This window comes from Chanodichthys erythropterus, chromosome 6 (genome assembly GCF_024489055.1).
Source record: "Chanodichthys erythropterus isolate Z2021 chromosome 6, ASM2448905v1, whole genome shotgun sequence".
Classification (NCBI taxonomy): domain Eukaryota; kingdom Metazoa; phylum Chordata; class Actinopteri; order Cypriniformes; family Xenocyprididae; genus Chanodichthys; species Chanodichthys erythropterus.
The window spans coordinates 27872520-27890551 of NC_090226.1; the positions used below are offsets into that span (position 1 = coordinate 27872520).

At 39.1% G+C, this 18032-nt stretch overlaps 1 protein-coding gene across 1 annotated transcript in view; it reads right to left on the reverse strand.

Annotated features, from left to right (window-relative positions):
- The window catches only part of ttll7 (tubulin tyrosine ligase-like family, member 7), a 112447-nt gene that overhangs the window by 42651 nt on the left and 51764 nt on the right, over positions 1–18032 (reverse strand). The window contains exons 10-12 of the mRNA XM_067388538.1: positions 6746–6840; positions 4126–4273; positions 3322–3395 (exon numbers count right to left, since the gene is read on the reverse strand). Of these exons, the coding sequence (XP_067244639.1) occupies positions 3322–3395; positions 4126–4273; positions 6746–6840 (317 nt within the window). The remainder of the gene's footprint in view (positions 1–3321; positions 3396–4125; positions 4274–6745; positions 6841–18032) is intronic.

Sequence of the window (18032 nt, forward strand, 5' to 3'; positions counted from 1 at the left end):
CCAAGCAGAGATTAACCCACTGGATAGTGGATGCAATTGTCTTGAAGTGCCAACCCCAAGACGTGCCTTGCCTGTTCGGGTTGCGAGCACACTCAATTAGAAGTTTTGCTTCCTCCTGGGTGCTGGCTCAAGGCACCTCGCTGACAGAGATATGTACAGCTGTGGGCTGGGCGACACCTAACACCTTTCTTGCATATTTTATGTACTCTACTCCTCTCATTGTTGCACAGCACTTTGGTCAGCCCTGGCCATTTTTAAAGATGCTTTAGGAATAAACCGAACTTGAACTTGAACGTTCACTAGATTCTATAGCCTTTGTGTAGAGCCGGTATCTTCCCGTATACTCGCCCTGAGTGGCCACTAGCACGAGGGACCTGCTCTAAGTGTGGGGTTGCAATGCTACTCCTGACTACTGGGCCGGATACGTGCGTCTATTTGCTCCAGTAGAGTTCCCCAGAAATGGCTAACCCTGTTGAGTTCCTCCGTCCCCCCCTGCAGTCAGACAGTTATCCAATAGTAACACTGATTGGGACTTGCGGAACAGCAGTGACTGACCTTCTCTGCTTAGAGCACTGATTTCTGCTCCAAGACTTGGGGATGGACCAGGTGGCTCAAGCAGAGCGCTGGAAGGGCCAGCGACAGTGGCAGTTAATAGATATCCAAGTACGTCGAACATGACCGACTGAATAGGAAATATCTCGGTTTTGTATTTAACCCTCGTTCCCTGAAAGAAGGAACAGAAATGTACATCCCGTCGCTATAGTTGCTGTACTTCCGCTGTACAGCCGGGTCACTAGCTCAGCTCCTCAGCAGAAAAACAAATATGTGAGGCATCCACTTCCTATTTATACCCGCATGGTGGGGCGGAGCATTGGATGCAAAGTCCGCATGCCAATGTCCATTGGCTCGTTTATTTTACACTTGAAGTAGATTAGTCTCTCAAAGCGATCCCCAATTAGTCAATTCGTCAGTTCAGACATACATCTCTGTTCCCTCCTCCCTCCTTCATATGTAACTGAGACATTATACTGTGATGTTAAATGTCTATAAATAATGTTTTGTTTGTTTGTTTGTTTGTTTTTTATTTTTTTATCAATTTCATATAGACATCAGTACCAGTATTAGTATCAGTGATACTGGCCTTCATTCATAAAATATGCCATTAAACAAATTGTAACGAGGTTAGTAGATATGGGAAGAAGGAGGCGGGAACCGGCGAACATTCAACGTAACTTTAATATAAAATAAACAAACAAAACGAAAGTAATGCCGGCAGACCCTCGCGGACGTCTGCCGGCCACACAAACATAACAAAACATAAAATAAAGTCCAGGCCTGGTCCTCTCTCGTCCTTCACTGATGTCGCTCCTCCTTTTATGCCTCCGGAGCTCCTCCGTGAGAGACTCGAGGCCGGCACGCCTCGCAGGTGACGCTCATTATCACTCGCGTCACCGGCCTCGCGCCGTTCCCTCACGGCTCTCGCCCGCCCTGCTCGTCACATACCCCCAACGCCCCTCGCAGGCCGGGGGGTACCTCCGAGACTGCGCTTTACTCCCCCCCCGGGGCCTGTCTCGGCGGCCGCAGCACCTGGGGGTAAGGACAGACGAGACGAGAGAAAGGAGACGGAAGCAAGGGGAGCGACAGGACGAGAGAGGGGAGAGAGGGAAAAAAAAAAAAAAAAAATGCTGGGTCCGGCTCCCAGACACACTGCCGCTCGGTCCTCAGCCTGCCAAGAGGCTCTTCTTCGCGGTGCCATGCGGTGGCACTGGACGCTCGGTGGACGGCCCGATCCTCGACCGCCTCCTGGCGGCCGGCGATGGCTCCTCCGACTGAGGGCAGCCGGCAGCGAGTCCCCCGTCCCCTGCTCCTCCCCTTCATGGCGGACGGCAGCAGGCTCCGGCCCACGGCAGACGGCGGCGACTCCTCCGCTCCCTCCAGGTCCAGGACGGCAGCCACCCCACCTCGTCCCAGGAGCACGGCATCCGGGTCTCCGTCCCACCTTTCACAAGGCTCCAGCACCACCACCTCGGGCAGCCTTTCGCGGTCTTCACTTCCGCGCTGCCCGAACTCCGCAGCACCGCGATCCCCCTCAGCAGCGAGGGCTCTCCGACAGCATGTCCCTCCTTCCTCCCGGGTTTCGGCACCAATGTAACGAGGTTAGTAGATATGGGAAGAAGGAGGCGGGAACCGGCGAACATTCAACGTAACTTTAATATAAAATAAACAAACAAAACGAAAGTAATGCCGGCAGACCCTCGCGGACGTCTGCCGGCCACACAAACATAACAAAACATAAAATAAAGTCCAGGCCTGGTCCTCTCTCGTCCTTCACTGATGTCGCTCCTCCTTTTATGCCTCCGGAGCTCCTCCGTGAGAGACTCGAGGCCGGCACGCCTCGCAGGTGACGCTCATTATCACTCGCGTCACCGGCCTCGCGCCGTTCCCTCACGGCTCTCGCCCGCCCTGCTCGTCACACAAATATTTAAAATATACTGTCTTTAAGTATATACTACATTAATTTGGAGAGTAACTGTGAAATTATTACAATAAAAATAATAATAATAATAATAATTAATTGCAATTAATTACAGAAAAAAAATGTGATTACTTAGTTATTTTTTAATAGAATGACAGCACTACTTTTAAATTATTTTATTCCGGGGCAGAAACAAGCTTCCAGACAAACTACAGGTCATGAGTGAGGAAGACAATATATCGCAAATATACTGCCATTTTTCATTAATCCTGACTATAATTTGTTGTGGCCTTGAATAAATGAATGAATAGATTAATTAATTAAGTAATTAATTGATTAATTAACAAATGGTATTCAGTTTTATTATTTTTTTTATTTTTCACATGGCTTTTAGTTGGAGGCAACATAGCACAAGTGTAAATGCAAATCCTGCAAATAAATTTAGACATGGCCTTTAATCTTGATGCCTCTCTCTCTCTCTCTCTCTCTCTCTCTCTCTCTCTATATATATATATATATATATATATATATATATATATATATATATATATATAGTTTATTTTTATACCAATAACTGAACAGCACATATGGAAGCATCTTTATAATCAGATTGTTCCCCGAACACTGGATTCAGACATGCCTTGGTGCCTTACTATCTTATTTTTCTGCCTACGAAGGCAGAATTGTTTTAGTTTTAAAAACAACCTTAGTCCTTGCTTTGTCCTCACACGAGAGCCTAAGAAACTGCTTCATACAGTTACATATCCCAAACCAAGCCACAAGAGACCCCACAGGTGTAAGCGAACATTCTTACAGGATAACAATCGTCAAAGCGGCTTCCCTACCTGTAGTTCCCCAGGTGCCGCTTTTCGTGCTCGTCTCTGGAGACCTGCTTGCGGACTTGGGCCAGTCTTTCTTTCTGAAAGCACAACACAATTGAATAAGTGGTGAGAAGTAGGAAGAATGACAAAGAAATAATGCTGTTTCTGCTAGTACTGTCCTGCAGTGTAATTTAGCCACCCAAAACCGAATAACAATGTCACTGAATGACTCTTTTCCCATATTACGAGGCACCTTAATGAAGTCTGAGAGTTAGCAGGCGCATATAACAGTCTCTCCTCTACACTTGTTAATACCGGGGGCCCATTCATAATTCATATAGATTTAACTCCCACTGTACTATTTTAATACATCAAAAACTATAATTGCGGAAAGGTCAGCTGGTCAATTTGCAGTGGCGCAGCAGGGTGTCTTCTATAATAGTCACTGATCTCTGCTAAATGCTTGTACAGGCATATTCGCTCAGCCCCCAATCCCCAAATCTCACTCCTCTTTTGCGTCTAGCTTTGCCCTTTGAAAATACCACCTACCTGCAGTCATCTCAACCTCATTCATCTCTTCATATAATAAAAAGTTGATCAAAAGTCCAATCAAGGACTGGTGCACAAAGCTCCTTCTACTTACTCTGAAAAATGCATTGTCTGTATGCCTGCATTTCAAAATATGAATACTTATATATATATAGATATAGATAGATATAGATAGATTCAAGTCTGGAGCCATGGCTCTGACATCAAAACATTATTTTGCTTCATAAATTAAACATGACCTAACAAAACGTTGCTTTCTAACAGCTGAATGGGTCGCACCAGTTCCTCTCTCCTGCGCTCAAGTAGGTGACGTTGTTTCTCCCATTCCGATGATCCAGCCGTCAGTTTCCGTGTGGAACCCTGTCCGTACAGCCGTCGCTGGGCTTCCGCTTTCTGCTGGGCCAGATTCCGTCGTTTATCACTCGCTCTGTGTAGAAGGGGGGAAAAAAATTCAGGAAATGTTCAAATAATAGCACTCAAAGTAGCCCAAACTCCCAGCCGAAATCCTGACAGACTCCGAGACTCCATACATCACTCGACTTGACAGAATTCAGCACTTCAAGATTTCATCGCTCACTGGCCCTTCAAATTTGCTGTTGTAAGTGGCCACTCAGGGTCAGTGGGCTCCTAAGTCACTGGGGAACCCTCTCGTTTTATTGATACGACTTTCACACTCCTGAGTTCTTGTCACTGAGTTATTGGTTTTGTCTTGCCACTGCTGGGGAAATAACACAGGAGTCGCTTTGATATGTTACTGGTAAGAACTCAGCTGGATAAGTTGGGACACAGTAAACGTCTGTGGAGACTTCCAAGAAAATCACTGCGGCAGAATGGTAGCAATGCATCCTTGAAATCTGATCCACTGCTGTATTGAGTTTGTCTGCTCTTGTTTCCTACTCTAGGACCATTGTTGGGCCACTCTGGTATATTTAGTACAAAGGGTAGACCTGGGATTTGAAGGCCAGGTCTACGGTAATCAATCACCGGATACCCTGCATACTGACATACAACTATACATTCACAGATGTACACAGGCAGTCAGTCACACAAATTTAAAAAGTATGCACAAGCAAACATTCACAACATACAAACACACACATAAACATAAAGGGATATTTTATGTTAAATACAATAAAGTCATAAAAATAAAAATCATCAAGATTCATCCTTCAGTTTAAAAAAAAATAAAAAATACCCAAAGTATTTACAGTAATCAAATGAAATGGTGAAATGCTGGTGAAGTGACTCTCATTGCAGGTGTGGAGATTAAGTTCATGTGTTCATGTCCTTATATAATGAGACGACAGACACTAAAAACACCACAAGCATCTTGTGTGCTTGAGTATATGTATAGATGAAACTGCCCATTCACACAGAGACATGCAAAACATGCAGACTTCATATTTAAGTAGCAGTCTTTTTGAGCATTAATATTCACAGACACCAGTGCATATCGCAATTTTTAATCAAGTGTATAGTCCTACTTTTGATATATTCATCCAAAATTTGCCAAATTTTTATGACTGGATTCCATGATTCTGTCCTCTTTTTTCTGCATTGTTGAAATCGTAGGGCCCTAAATTTTTTTTGCGGACCCCCTGGCTATGGGGCACCCCTGGTCTAAATCCCTTTTAAGCAGTAGGACTATTTTTTTAGGTGAATTTTATGGTTATAATTTTAAAATAACTATAGCAATTGTATATTTTTTACTTAATGTTTATTATGTATTACTGCTGTATGATTGCCCTATGTACGATTTTAAAACTTTCAATTTTTAAAACAAAGCCTTCATTTCATTACTGCCTTTTGATAATAAATTTGTATTAAAACTTCAAAAAAAAACATTTCATAGGGCCCTGTTATTGCAAAGATTTTTTTTTATTTTTTTAAATATGTTGTTAAAGTTTGATGAATTCAGTTGATTAGCATGTTTCTTGATTATTAAAATTGAAAAACCTGATTTCAAATGGCCCTAAAAATTACATTTTTGGTAAACTTTTAATAAAGCTTTTTTTTTTTTTTTTATTACAAGAGAACAAACTGTAGCAAGCATATGCTTAATCACTGTTATAATTAGGAGGGGGTCCTTGGAAATGTTCTCCTTTCTAAGGGGTCCCTGACCCCAAAAAGTTTGAGAACCCCTGATTTAAACCATTTTAGGCAAAAATATTTTTTCCCCCAAATATCCTGTTGCTAGAGCTTAACTTCAACCAATAATACTTCTTTAAACTCAAACACAAATAGAGTGGTCCCAAACAAAGCAAAGCAAGTTAGATTTGTTTTTGTTTTTTAAATTGATATCTTGTTCAAAATGAAGGCAAGTATTGTGACATTTTGTGATTGTCAATCCTGAGTTGAATTTGTCTTTACTTAAGAAACCTGTATGAACTGACTTCATACATCTAATAAAAACCTTGTTATCAGTTGCACTTCAAAAATGACTCAGTTCTGTGAAAAAAGAGGGATAGTCCTGATAAAAGGTTGGCTTATCACCATTTGTTTGCAAATGCCACTTGTTTTAATATTTTGTTATGCAAAGCAGTGACTTTCAGATATTTTTAAGTGTAGCTTAAGTGTCCAAAAGTGTCCAATTCTTTCTGGGGCCTTCACACTGCAACAGAACATATTGTAAATACTAGAGGTTCTGCACGTAATGTGGTTGCAATAAACAAAAACTCTACAATCATTTTCATTCTTTTTTTCAAATCAAACAGTAGCAAAAACAAATGCATGAGGACCCATCAGAGAGTTTCAGGTAACTTTTTAGTAGAGATCAAGGAATCAATATTTTGGAAAACACAAACGAATGGTGGATGGCCAACAATGGAGAGTGAGATTTCTGATGAACTCATTCTTTTTCTCTTTCTAATGGGACTCTGGAGAGAGTATTGCTCCATACCTGATGTTGAGCAGTTTCAGAGCATTGAGTAAAACCCCCTTCTTCACGTCGTAATCAATCTTTTGATCTGTCCCAAAACTCGGGGCACGATTGATCTGTAGAGGTAAAAAAGAGAGAGATATTTTTGCTTTCATATTGTTTTCTTCAATTTCAAAATCAAAACCTGAAGCAATCACCAACTTTTAAAGGGGGCTAAAGCCACAGTAGAAACGGTCACTATTACCCATTCCTGAAATCAGAGGGCATCAGCTCTCATTAAAAACAAGTTCTGTCTAAACGTCCCAAAAAACTCCAATTGTCACTGATGTTGAGAATACAGAGTAGCTCATGTACTTTCAAGTCGTCTGAAGCTAAAAGACAGCTTTGTGTGAGAAACAGAATGAAATGTACATCGTTATTCACTCATAAATATCCCTTCCAATGAGGTCTTAACTGCTGAGACTAGATTACTGAGTCAATGAGTCAAGAACCAGATCAGTCTAATTTGTGAATGAATCATTGTGCACCAGCTCAAGAAATTCATTGAAAAGGTTAGACTCAAATTATTTTGGTAATAAATCAGGTATTGACAGTACATAACTACATCTCTTATGAACTCTCTTGAATGCACCATGTTAGATTGTGCCGATATCCTGCTCCCCCAAAAAAATTTGATAGAATCTCCACGTCATACTGGAACTAGCCTGTTTACCAGATCATACCAGAAGACATCAATTTTGTTTGGTATCCAAAACTGTCTGCAATTTTGTCTAATATCCAAAATCATTTTTAACTGCATTTTTATGGTATGTAAAACTGTATTAACTAAGTCTTCTATCAGCCTGAGAGACTGACAAACATTCAAGTTGTATGAACCATGTTTATGATTTTTTTTCTTCTTCTTCTTTTTTCATTGTCAACTTCATTGTCCGCTCATTGTAATGGCATGGAAAAGAGAGTGGAAAACAAATCTTAAAATTTTGATCCCTGAGAGAAAGAAAAACATATGGGTTTGGAACAACATGAGGGTGAGTAAATGATGACCTCTATGGAGTGAAGTGCTGCATGCAGGTCACGCAACGTTCAAAGTTCAAACAATTGCAACTTTGATCTTGTTTGCCGCCAAGCTTTCAAAGCACAGCCGGTGATTACCAGACAATTGACATGACATATCATGGCATAGGTGGTACCATTAAATCAAAAAATGGAAGACAGACTGGATGTCTATTTACATCGAGTTGTGTGGCACAAAGGCAAATCATGACAAAATGTGATCTGATGCTATCTGCTTCTATTCAGTGCTAAAGACATTTCCTGGCTTCCATGTTACATGATAAAACAATCCAATCTTCAACCAGATGGAACTGGAATAAATATTTTGAATGTTCCGATCCCAATCTGACTTCTGACCTGTAATGGTTCATTTTTTGGCCAGAGGAGGACTGGTCCCCCAACTGAGTTTCTTCTTGAACCTGGTTTCTCCCGAGGTTTTTTTTTTCTGAGTTTGGGTTCCTTGCCACTGTCGCCTCTGGCATGCTTAGTCAGAGATGCTTAAAGGATTAGTTCACTTCAGAATAAAAATTTCCTGATAACTTACTCACCCACGTCTTCTGCCTACGTCACGCTTGACCTTTCCAACGTTATTACATAATGTGTGGCGCATCGCAGAGCTAGTGCAAGACGAGCATTAGTGGTTTAAAAGTATATATATATGTATATATATATATATATATATATATATATATATATATATTTTTTTTTTTTTTTAGAAAATGCCGATTGTTTCACTAGACAAGACACTTATTCCTCGCCTGGGACCATGTAGAGCCCTTTGAAGCTGTATTTAGACTGCAATTTGGACCTTCAACCCGTTGGTAGCCATTTTCCTCAAAAGCCTTGATTTTTTTTCGACTGAAGGGGGTGAGTAAATTATCAGGAAATTTTATTTCTGAAGTGAACTAATTCTTTAATATTCAACAATATTACTGATCTGCCAGCATTGACACCATCGTACATGAACTGAACTGAGCTGGACGATGACATCACTGTTTTCTCCAGAGCTACTGTATGAACTAAATTAATTAATGATTTCCGCAGCGGAAATTAAACAATACCGAACTTACTTAAGCTGGAGAATGACACTTTTTTCTTCTAGAGATGCTATACAGCTAGAATTATGTTCCTGCTATCACTGTAAAGCTGCTTTGAAACAATCTGCATTGTAAAAAGTGCTACATAAATAAAGGTGAATTGACTTAACAAAAACATCTGCTGTTGTTCTTTAAATATGATGTCTGATTGGGACAAAGACACCATAGCAAATGTGTTCAGCCAGGCAACAAACCATTATGCTGAACCTGTCAGGACTCAGGTTTGATCACTCCTTTTGTTTTGTTTTCTCTTGTTTTGTTTCTGTCTCTTCTACTCTGCAATCAGCACAGCCCCTCATTATCGCTCACCTGTTTCTCTTTGTCTCTTGATTTCTGTGCTACATATATCCTCTGTATCCCTCTGTTCTCTGTCAGTATGTTTTGTGTCTCCAGCCTCTTTTGCCATTATTTTGTTAAGTTTTGGATCCATGTTTGTTTTGTTTAGTTTTTCTTTTGTTTACATTTTTCCCTTCTGTCCAGTTGTGTCGATCGCCTGTTTGTCCCCCAGAACTCACCGGTCTTGGACAACTCTCCTGGTTTTGACCATCTGACCTGGTTGGTTTTGGAGTCTGGATTCTCCCTCAGTGCACTGCTTACCTGCTTGGACTTTCTTGCTATTTTCTGACAATCAGCCTTCTTGACCGTGAGCTTGGATACTGTCTGCCCCTTGTTTCTGTCTGTCTAACCTCGACTCTCACCTCACAACGGGATATTATTTGCTGATGGACTGATCTGGAATTCGACCCCAGCCTATTTGAATTTCCCTCTGCCTATTGCCCAGGGTTGGTTCGGAGCCCAGCGGCTCGCGCTGTTTTATATTTGTTTTGCAATAAAGTGTCATTGAGCATTTTTCTGTTTTTGGGGTCCTTCTTTTCAGAGAATGTAACAGAACCACCAATGATAATGCCAATAGATGTCACCACTTGATCAACAAAATCTTTTATCTTTTCGCACGAGGAATCTATTCAAGTGCTGCCACTTCATGGATGTCTGACAGCTGACTGGGAAAGAAATCATCACTAAATGCAAATATATTGTGTGAGCCCTTTCATTCTGTCATTATCCAGTGTGATAAGCGTGCATTTACGTTTTATATTTGTCAGATCAGCTTTGTTTGGTTCACTTTGGCCAGAATAATGGCATGATCTAAACACATAAAAACCAAAGCTTTGCATTCTGTTTTACATATTTGCTTGAATTAAATCATTTATAACCATTCAGAATCATTTGAGCAGTTAATTAGAGATAATTGAGCAATAGAATGCCTTTCCGTGCATTAGTATAATCTGTCACATTCCTGCCAACACAAGCTAATTCATCAGATGCCAGAGTTATTTTCTCAGTGGAACTGAAAAAAAACTGCGCAGGAAATGAGACCAGCTCGTGATATCTGCACAATCGCAGTGATGTATGATAATATTCATTCATAGCTTTTATGCTCAGTACTGCAGTATTTGAAATGTTGACCAGAAACTCAGTCTTTTGCTATTCATATTGTTGCAAGAGACAGAAGAACAACTAAAATTCAAGAAATACAAGTGAAAATGCTTAGAACTTTCTTAATAACCATCCATAGTTTCAGGGGTTTTTTTATTTTTATTTTATTTTTTTTTTTTTTGAAGGAATTCTCTTATGCTTATGCTCTTATGCAAAAATACAATAAAATAGTAATATTATTAGTTTAAATATAATCACAGTTGATACTGGCATGTGACCTACCAGCATCATTTGCGTGGCTTCACTGCCATTCACAAATCCTCTCCAGTGGCCTCATGGGATAGTAGAGTATCCATTGAATGTGAACTTCAGAATCTCAGTGGAAGTAGTAAGTCATCCGGGAACTTTTCACCTACTGTTTTTCGAATACTGTGTATTTGGACGTACTACTCTTTTGGCGTACTGTTTTTCACATTCCATATAGTAGGGAAGTATTCGATTTCGGACACAGCTTAAGAGTCCATTAAAAAAAAAAAAAAAAATGAATGTGACATTAAGGCCCCTTCCCGGTAGGCACCTCCTGGCACCGTGAGAGGAACAACATAAGTGGAGGCAGGGTGAGGGTCTTGCGGAGGTAGTGGCAAGGAAGAGACCATGGGGGAACTGGCAGCAGAAAAGACCATGGGGCTCTGGAGGAGTGAGAGTCCTTGAGCAACCCAGATAGAAGCCAGGAAGAGAATGACCCATAGCGTAACCGATGGAGGAGCAAGGGCAGATCCCGGGTTCCATCTGACAAAGGTGAAGCCGGGTGTGTTGGAGACCTAGACGTAGTCCGAGGGATGGCGAGACCAGAAAATACCATAGGAAAAGGGGGCCAAGGCGGAGCAGTGGTGACGAGCAGCCAAGGTGGAGCTAGGGTGATGGAAGACTTAGGCGGAGCCATTGTGATTGGGCACTGAGGAGAAGTCAGAGGCAAGGAGTAGCCCGACAGAGCTGAAAAGGTTGGAGGGATAAGGCGGAGCCATAGTCCCAGAAGTCCATGGCAGAGGCAGAGCGACAAGGGAGAACAGTGCAGCCAAAAGAATGATGGTCCCTGGTGGAACCGAGGGAGAGAGGAGCCAAGGTGAGCCAATTAGTTTACGGACCGATGTGGAGTAATGGATTCAGAGGCCCGAGGCAGAGCCAGGGAATTCTCACACCAAGGCTGGAGGAGCAACCCAGATAGGAACCAGGAAGAGGATGACCCATGGTGTAACCAATGGAGGAGCAAGGGCGGATCCCCAGAGGTGAAGCCGGGCGTGTTGGAGACCCAGACACAGTCCGAGGGACAGCAAGACCAGAAGACACCGTAGGAAAAGGGGGCCGAGGCGGAGCAGCGGTGATGAGCAGCCGAGGTGGAGCTAGGGTGATGGAAGACTTAGGCGGAGCCATTGTGAGTGGGCACAGAGCTGAAAAGTTTGGAGGCGGAACTATAGTCCCAGAAGTCCATGGCAGAGGCAGAGGGATGGAGGGACAAGGGAGACCAGTGGATCCGAAAGAATGACCGTCCCTGGTGGAACTGAGGGAGAGAGGAGCCAAGGTGAAGCCAATTAGTTTATGGTCTGAGGTGGAGTAATGGGCTCAGAGGCCCGAGAAAGAGCCAGGGAATCCTCACACCAAGGCAGAGCTGGAGACTGAGGAGCCCAAGGCTGATGAGCAGTTGAGCAGAGCCACTGAAGGAGGAACCAGTGCTGAAAGGAGGCAGTGATCAGAGTCCATCAAAATGAAACAGAGACCAAAACTGAACGTGACATAATAACTGAGCACCAAATCAGCATATTAGAATGATTTCTGAAGACTAGGGCAATGGCTGCTGAAACTTCAGCTTTGCCATCACATTAATAAATTACATTTTAAAACATAATAAAATGGAAAACCGGTATTTTAAATTGTAATAATAGTTCAGAATATCACAGTTTATACTGTATATTTTTGATCAAATAAAAATTCTTTCAAAAACATTATAAAATATAAAAGGATGGAAGTAAATAAAAAGTAAATATAAAAAGTGGAAGTAAACTAGGAAATAATATCAAATTTAATACAAGAAGTCAAGTGTTAGGATACAAAAATTATTTTAACATTACATGTTATTGATGACATCTCAAATAAAACATACAGCCAAGAAAGAATTACTTTATTACTTTATAGTATTACTGAGTAATTTTCTCCTTCATATAGTACTATTCCTTTTAGCTGTCATGAATAATATGTTTAAATTAAATAAAATATATTGATTATTTTTTAATGAAATAATATTCATTACACAACATTATATATATATATATATATAATGTGTGTGTGTGTGTGTGTGTGTGTGTGTGTGTGTGTGAGAATTTTTCAACCTTTTTGTTAACAGCTCACATCTTTAAAAAATTTGCCATGCATTACATTACATTTTTGTACACAATGGTCTTTTGATAGGATATTCATATCTTTTGTTAAAGGAATATGTTTGGAACAATATGGGGATGAGGAGGAGTAAAGGGTAGCAGAATTTTTTGGAACAACTATTCCTAACACCATTTATCAGCAGGTAAGAATCCTTGAGGGTTTTCTTCACCTCAGATAAAAATATGCTCTTTTGTATTCCATCTTTGACAAATAACAACAAAAACATTCGCTCACTCTGCTGCCAGTTCCGATATGGCAAAAATTAGTTTGGGGTAGAGCTTTGCACATTACAGTGTGTAGGACACACAGCATTAATGCTTCAGCGTCAGCACGGACAAACGGTTTGAGAAAGATGGCAGCAACAGAGAGAGATGACAGCACACACAGCCACCCCTTGCTGGGCTCTTAATAGAGCTGCCCTGCTCGGATGTTAATCTCCCTCAGAAAGGTGATCGCTTAGGAGAGGACCGTAAGATAATATTTACATCACAACTGAGCGTCAGAGGGGGGTTTGGTGGGAGGGTGGACTAAATCAATGAATTTACTGTATCAGCCGTAACCTTAGCAGCAGTAACTGTAGCAGCAGTAGCTGATCCGGCTCACGCTTTCTTAGCTCTCCGAGCTGGGCCACGTCACCTCTTGCTGAGTAGATGCCCCACAGATGGCCCGTTTCACAAAGCAACAAAGACACCTCATCTAGATCTACCACGCAGGAGTCCTGCAGATTTAGGATGTCAGCCATGTTTTCAATTTTTTTCTTAATCATTCAACACCTTTTGACAAAAATCGTTCTGACGCAAGTAGATTTTACAAAAGCTCCTTGACACCATCAAAAGATTTTACTGATATTTAATTTGCACACCTACATTGTGGAGAGTTGTGGTGTGAATGTGAGGTCAAACTACAGGAAATCCAGCTGTTTTGAGATTAATGTATCCCTGTAGAGACTGTATACAATCAAAATTGGGTCTGTTAGCTCTGAAGTTGTCCATATGCTACTGCACACTTAAAAGTTGACCAAAAGTCAAACTATAACAGATAAACACATTTCACATTTACAAGCTGTCCCTTCCAACAGAACAAAAATACTGATGATCTTATTAAAATGCTTGTCCGATAACACACTCAAAAATGAAAAGATCCCTCCTGTCCACTGGACCTTACAGACTAAAAAAGCTGGGTTAAAAACAACCCAAGTTAGGTTAAAAATGGACAAACAAGGACCAGCAATTGTGTTGTTGGGTTAAATGTTACCCAACCTGCTGGGTAGTTTTATTTAACTCAACTATTGTTTAAAAATTATTGTATTGCTTGCTTAAAATGAACCCAAAATATGTTTTATATATAATAAATTAACATTTATTAATATGTTTAATGAATGATAATTAAACAATAAAATTAATATTGCTTAAATGTTCACCTTTTGATTACTATTGTTGCCTCTAGTAATTATGTGTCTGATTTTTAATTTCCAACCTATTCTGAGTTCATTTTAAGCCAGCCATATAGTAATTTTCAAACAATAGTAGTGTTAAATAAAACTGCCCAGCAAGTTGGTCAAACATTTAACCCATTCGCTGGGTTAAAACAACCCGATCGTTGGGTTTGTCCATTTTCAAATCAACTTGGGTTGTTTTTAACCCAGCATTTCTTAGAGCATAGCCAGGGTAGAGATATATAGACTGTTATGGACATAAACTCCATTTAATAGGTTCTAGACTACAAAAATAATACTGCTAATAATAAAAAATGCAAATAACACAACAAAATTACTAAAATTTTAAATAAAATTGATATATATATATATATATATATATATATATATATATATATATATATATATATATATATATATATATATATATATATATATATACTAAGATAACTAGGCTGAATGATCAATACCTCATATCTCATTTCTATTAGTCATGCAAACAAATAATTGTCATCCCATGACTAGTAAAAGCCATCCCAAACAATGTAAAAGCCAACGCTGCTGTGTTGGGCTGTTTAAACTTTTAAAATACTTGCAGTTGTCTCTTTTTTTTTTATTTTATTAACAGACAAAGTGGCACACATCTTTGAAACACAATATACGTTTCCTCAAGTGTCAAGTGTTTGTTGAAAAATAAATAAATAAATAAATAAATAAAATGCACATAAAAAGGGGAAAATACTGCTGTTTTGATTTTTGGTCATATAATCAAGTAAAATAAATAAATAAATTTCACACAATAATAATTTCCGAAAGAAACTTTCCTCAAAGTTTTGGTGTATTCATGGCCTGACAGTAATCCAAGAAACCACAGTGAGTGGATTATGATTTCACTGCGCAATCATTTCAGTGCATACTGTTAATTTAAATTAAGTTTACTTAGATTTTAAATATTCGTCTTTGTGTTGTATATTGCATTCTTACAGTGCATAAACATTTCTAAACTTATTTTTTTTACAAAGAGTACATGTTGTGTGCTTTAAATTTTCAGGTGTAAAATAAATCTCTGGGAAAGAAATTGATTTTTTAAATAATAGCTATAAATAGCAGTATGATATCTGAAATGATCCAAAGCATACAATGCATTACTATGCAGCAGTACTGAATGTGCATGCATGCAGGATAAACAACATCAGGATAAACAAAACAACACTTGCTCAAATTCTCAGCACGCTGTACGTGCAGGAATACTGATCTGAGTTCTGCTAATGGAGCAGCTGCGGAGAGAGGCGTGCGGATCGCGTTTCACATCCTTATCAATCACTATTTTGTTCTTTTGTCGCATTTGGAGAGGCTGCTTCCAACAGCGAAACCCAATCAGTGTTTCTGTGCGTGTTTGGGGCCAGCCGCTGACCTGCCCCCCTATCAGAAATTCCCAAACACACACCGACTGTCATACAAAATAAACACTCAGGTGATAGAAAGATTTGATGCAGGCCTTTATAAAAGATACTATTTTATTTTATTTTTTTCCTGTGAGACTGCATTAAAAAAAGCTATGTACTTTAGTTTTTTGTTCTGATATAGACAGATGAATAGATCCCTGTAATCATTTTTAATAAATCTGAAAAGAGCAGTACTGAAGAGCAACACTGCCACCTAGAGTTTCCACTCACTGAACCACAGCTTTATGACTTAATTAAGAGCATAAAAATTAAATAGAGAAGCATGACGGTTAATACATGCAAGGAAAATCAAATTAACCCAACAGTGAATGCGCTAGATATGGATGCATATATGGCAAAGCAGACATCACGTATCATGACGCATGTTTGAATAATTTATGATCATCTTGTGAGAAATCTTAAGGAAGTTGGCAGATGTAAAATTCTGTTTTATGCATGAATTCCTAATGCGTAAAACCAAATTCATAGTGCTTAAAAAATAAACGCATCTGGTAGAACTTAAAAATATTTTTAAAACCACCAAATACACCAAGTGTTTTAAGGTTCTTCATCATTTTTTTATGTTCTTCAAAATAAATAAATAAAAAACTCCACTATCTATGTACTGTAATAAACATCAAAATGGCCTGACTAGCATAACTAAATTAAGGGGATGGTTAACTCAAAAATTACTTTTTTTTTGTTTTCTTTTCTTTTTTCTTTTTTTTTTTTTTTGTTTAATGGAACACAAAATAGAAACAAAACAATTCATACAATCCACCACTGTCCAGCTCCAAATAAATAAAAAGATAATTAATGAAATAAAAAAAGCATCCAGATTTTAAAGAATTTAAAGCCTGTTTCACACAATGCTACTGCAAAATGGCAAACAGTTCTATGACAAGAGCTCCATGAAAAATAACTGCATATGGGTTTTGAATGACACAAAGAGTCAATAATGAATTGTATTATATTATTATTAAGTTTTTACCTCATGACTTAAAAAACTATGTTTATGTCATGTTGAGAAAAGTAGGATGTGGAGCATTAGATAAGTGTGCTTTCGACCATCTTGGGTGTGCGGGTGAGCTCTTAAAGCTCTACTTGACCTGCGTTTGGCAAACACTTGAGAAGCACTTCCTGTCCCTGGACACTTGCTGCTTCTCTAATGATTGTCAGAAAACCAACAGCGTCAAGGACACAACCTTCACGAAAGCTAAACACAAAATAAAGTCAATTTGTTTTATTTTTTTCCCCTACTCTGTCCTTATTGCAGGTACAGTCACTGCAATAACATTAAACCCACATGGAATCCAAGAGATCACTGCTAGTGCATTTGTGTTAGTGAAAATGGAGCTGGAATACAACCAGCGTAAGTGAGTGAGTGAGAGAGAGAGAGAGTGTGTGTGTGTGTGTGTGTGTGGTTTTGTGATTTATGAGGACACAGATGTGTGGGTATTACGCAGGTATTATGACGTAAACATTAAATAGGAGGACATTTCATGAGTCCTAATATTTAAAATAGCTTTAAAAACATACTAAACAATGTTTTATTAAAAATGTAAAAATGCAGAATGTTTTCTGTGATGGGTAGATTTAGGAATAGGGGTAGTGTAGGGGGATGGAATGTACAATTTGTACAATATAAAAACCATTATGCCTATGGAATGTCCTCACTAAGACAGCAAAACAAACCTGTATGTGTGTGTGTGTGTGGTTCAAGTATACCCTACGTTATGGGGAGAAAATATACAAAATGCAAAGATGGCAATATCCAAAATCCTTGTCCCTGTGGGGATCTTTTTGGTCCCCATGAGGAGAACAGCTTATAAATCATACAAAAAATAAATAAATAATAATAAATAAAATCTTTTCCCTTTGAAATAATATTTTTCTGACCCCAATGGCAGATATTTTTTTTTCCTCTTTTTAGCAAAAACTCACTTCATGTTGATACATTTTTCATAAAATGAGACTTCGTATCTTAAGTAATTTTGCTTCTCAAGTAAATATATCTTGATTTAAGAATGTTTAGATATTTAAACTGGTAAACAAAACTAACTTTTTTCAGTGTACTAAGTGATGTTTTCTGAAAATGTAAAAATGCAGAAAGCTTTCTGTGATGGTTAGGGGATAGAAAATACAGTGTGTACAGTATAAAAATCATTATGTCTACGGAAAGTCCCCATAAACCATGGAAAGCCAACGTTTGGTTGCTTTATATACTTTGTATATAAATTTGTCCCCAGAAATGTGAACATTTACAATAAACTGACCTTACTATTTATTTCCAAACTTGTTTCAAAAACGGATTATTCATTTCAATTAAGTTTACATTTCTATTTCAGTTTTACTTTTAATGATTACATTCCAGATAGAAAAAAAAAAAAAAAAAAGTTTGTAGTTTT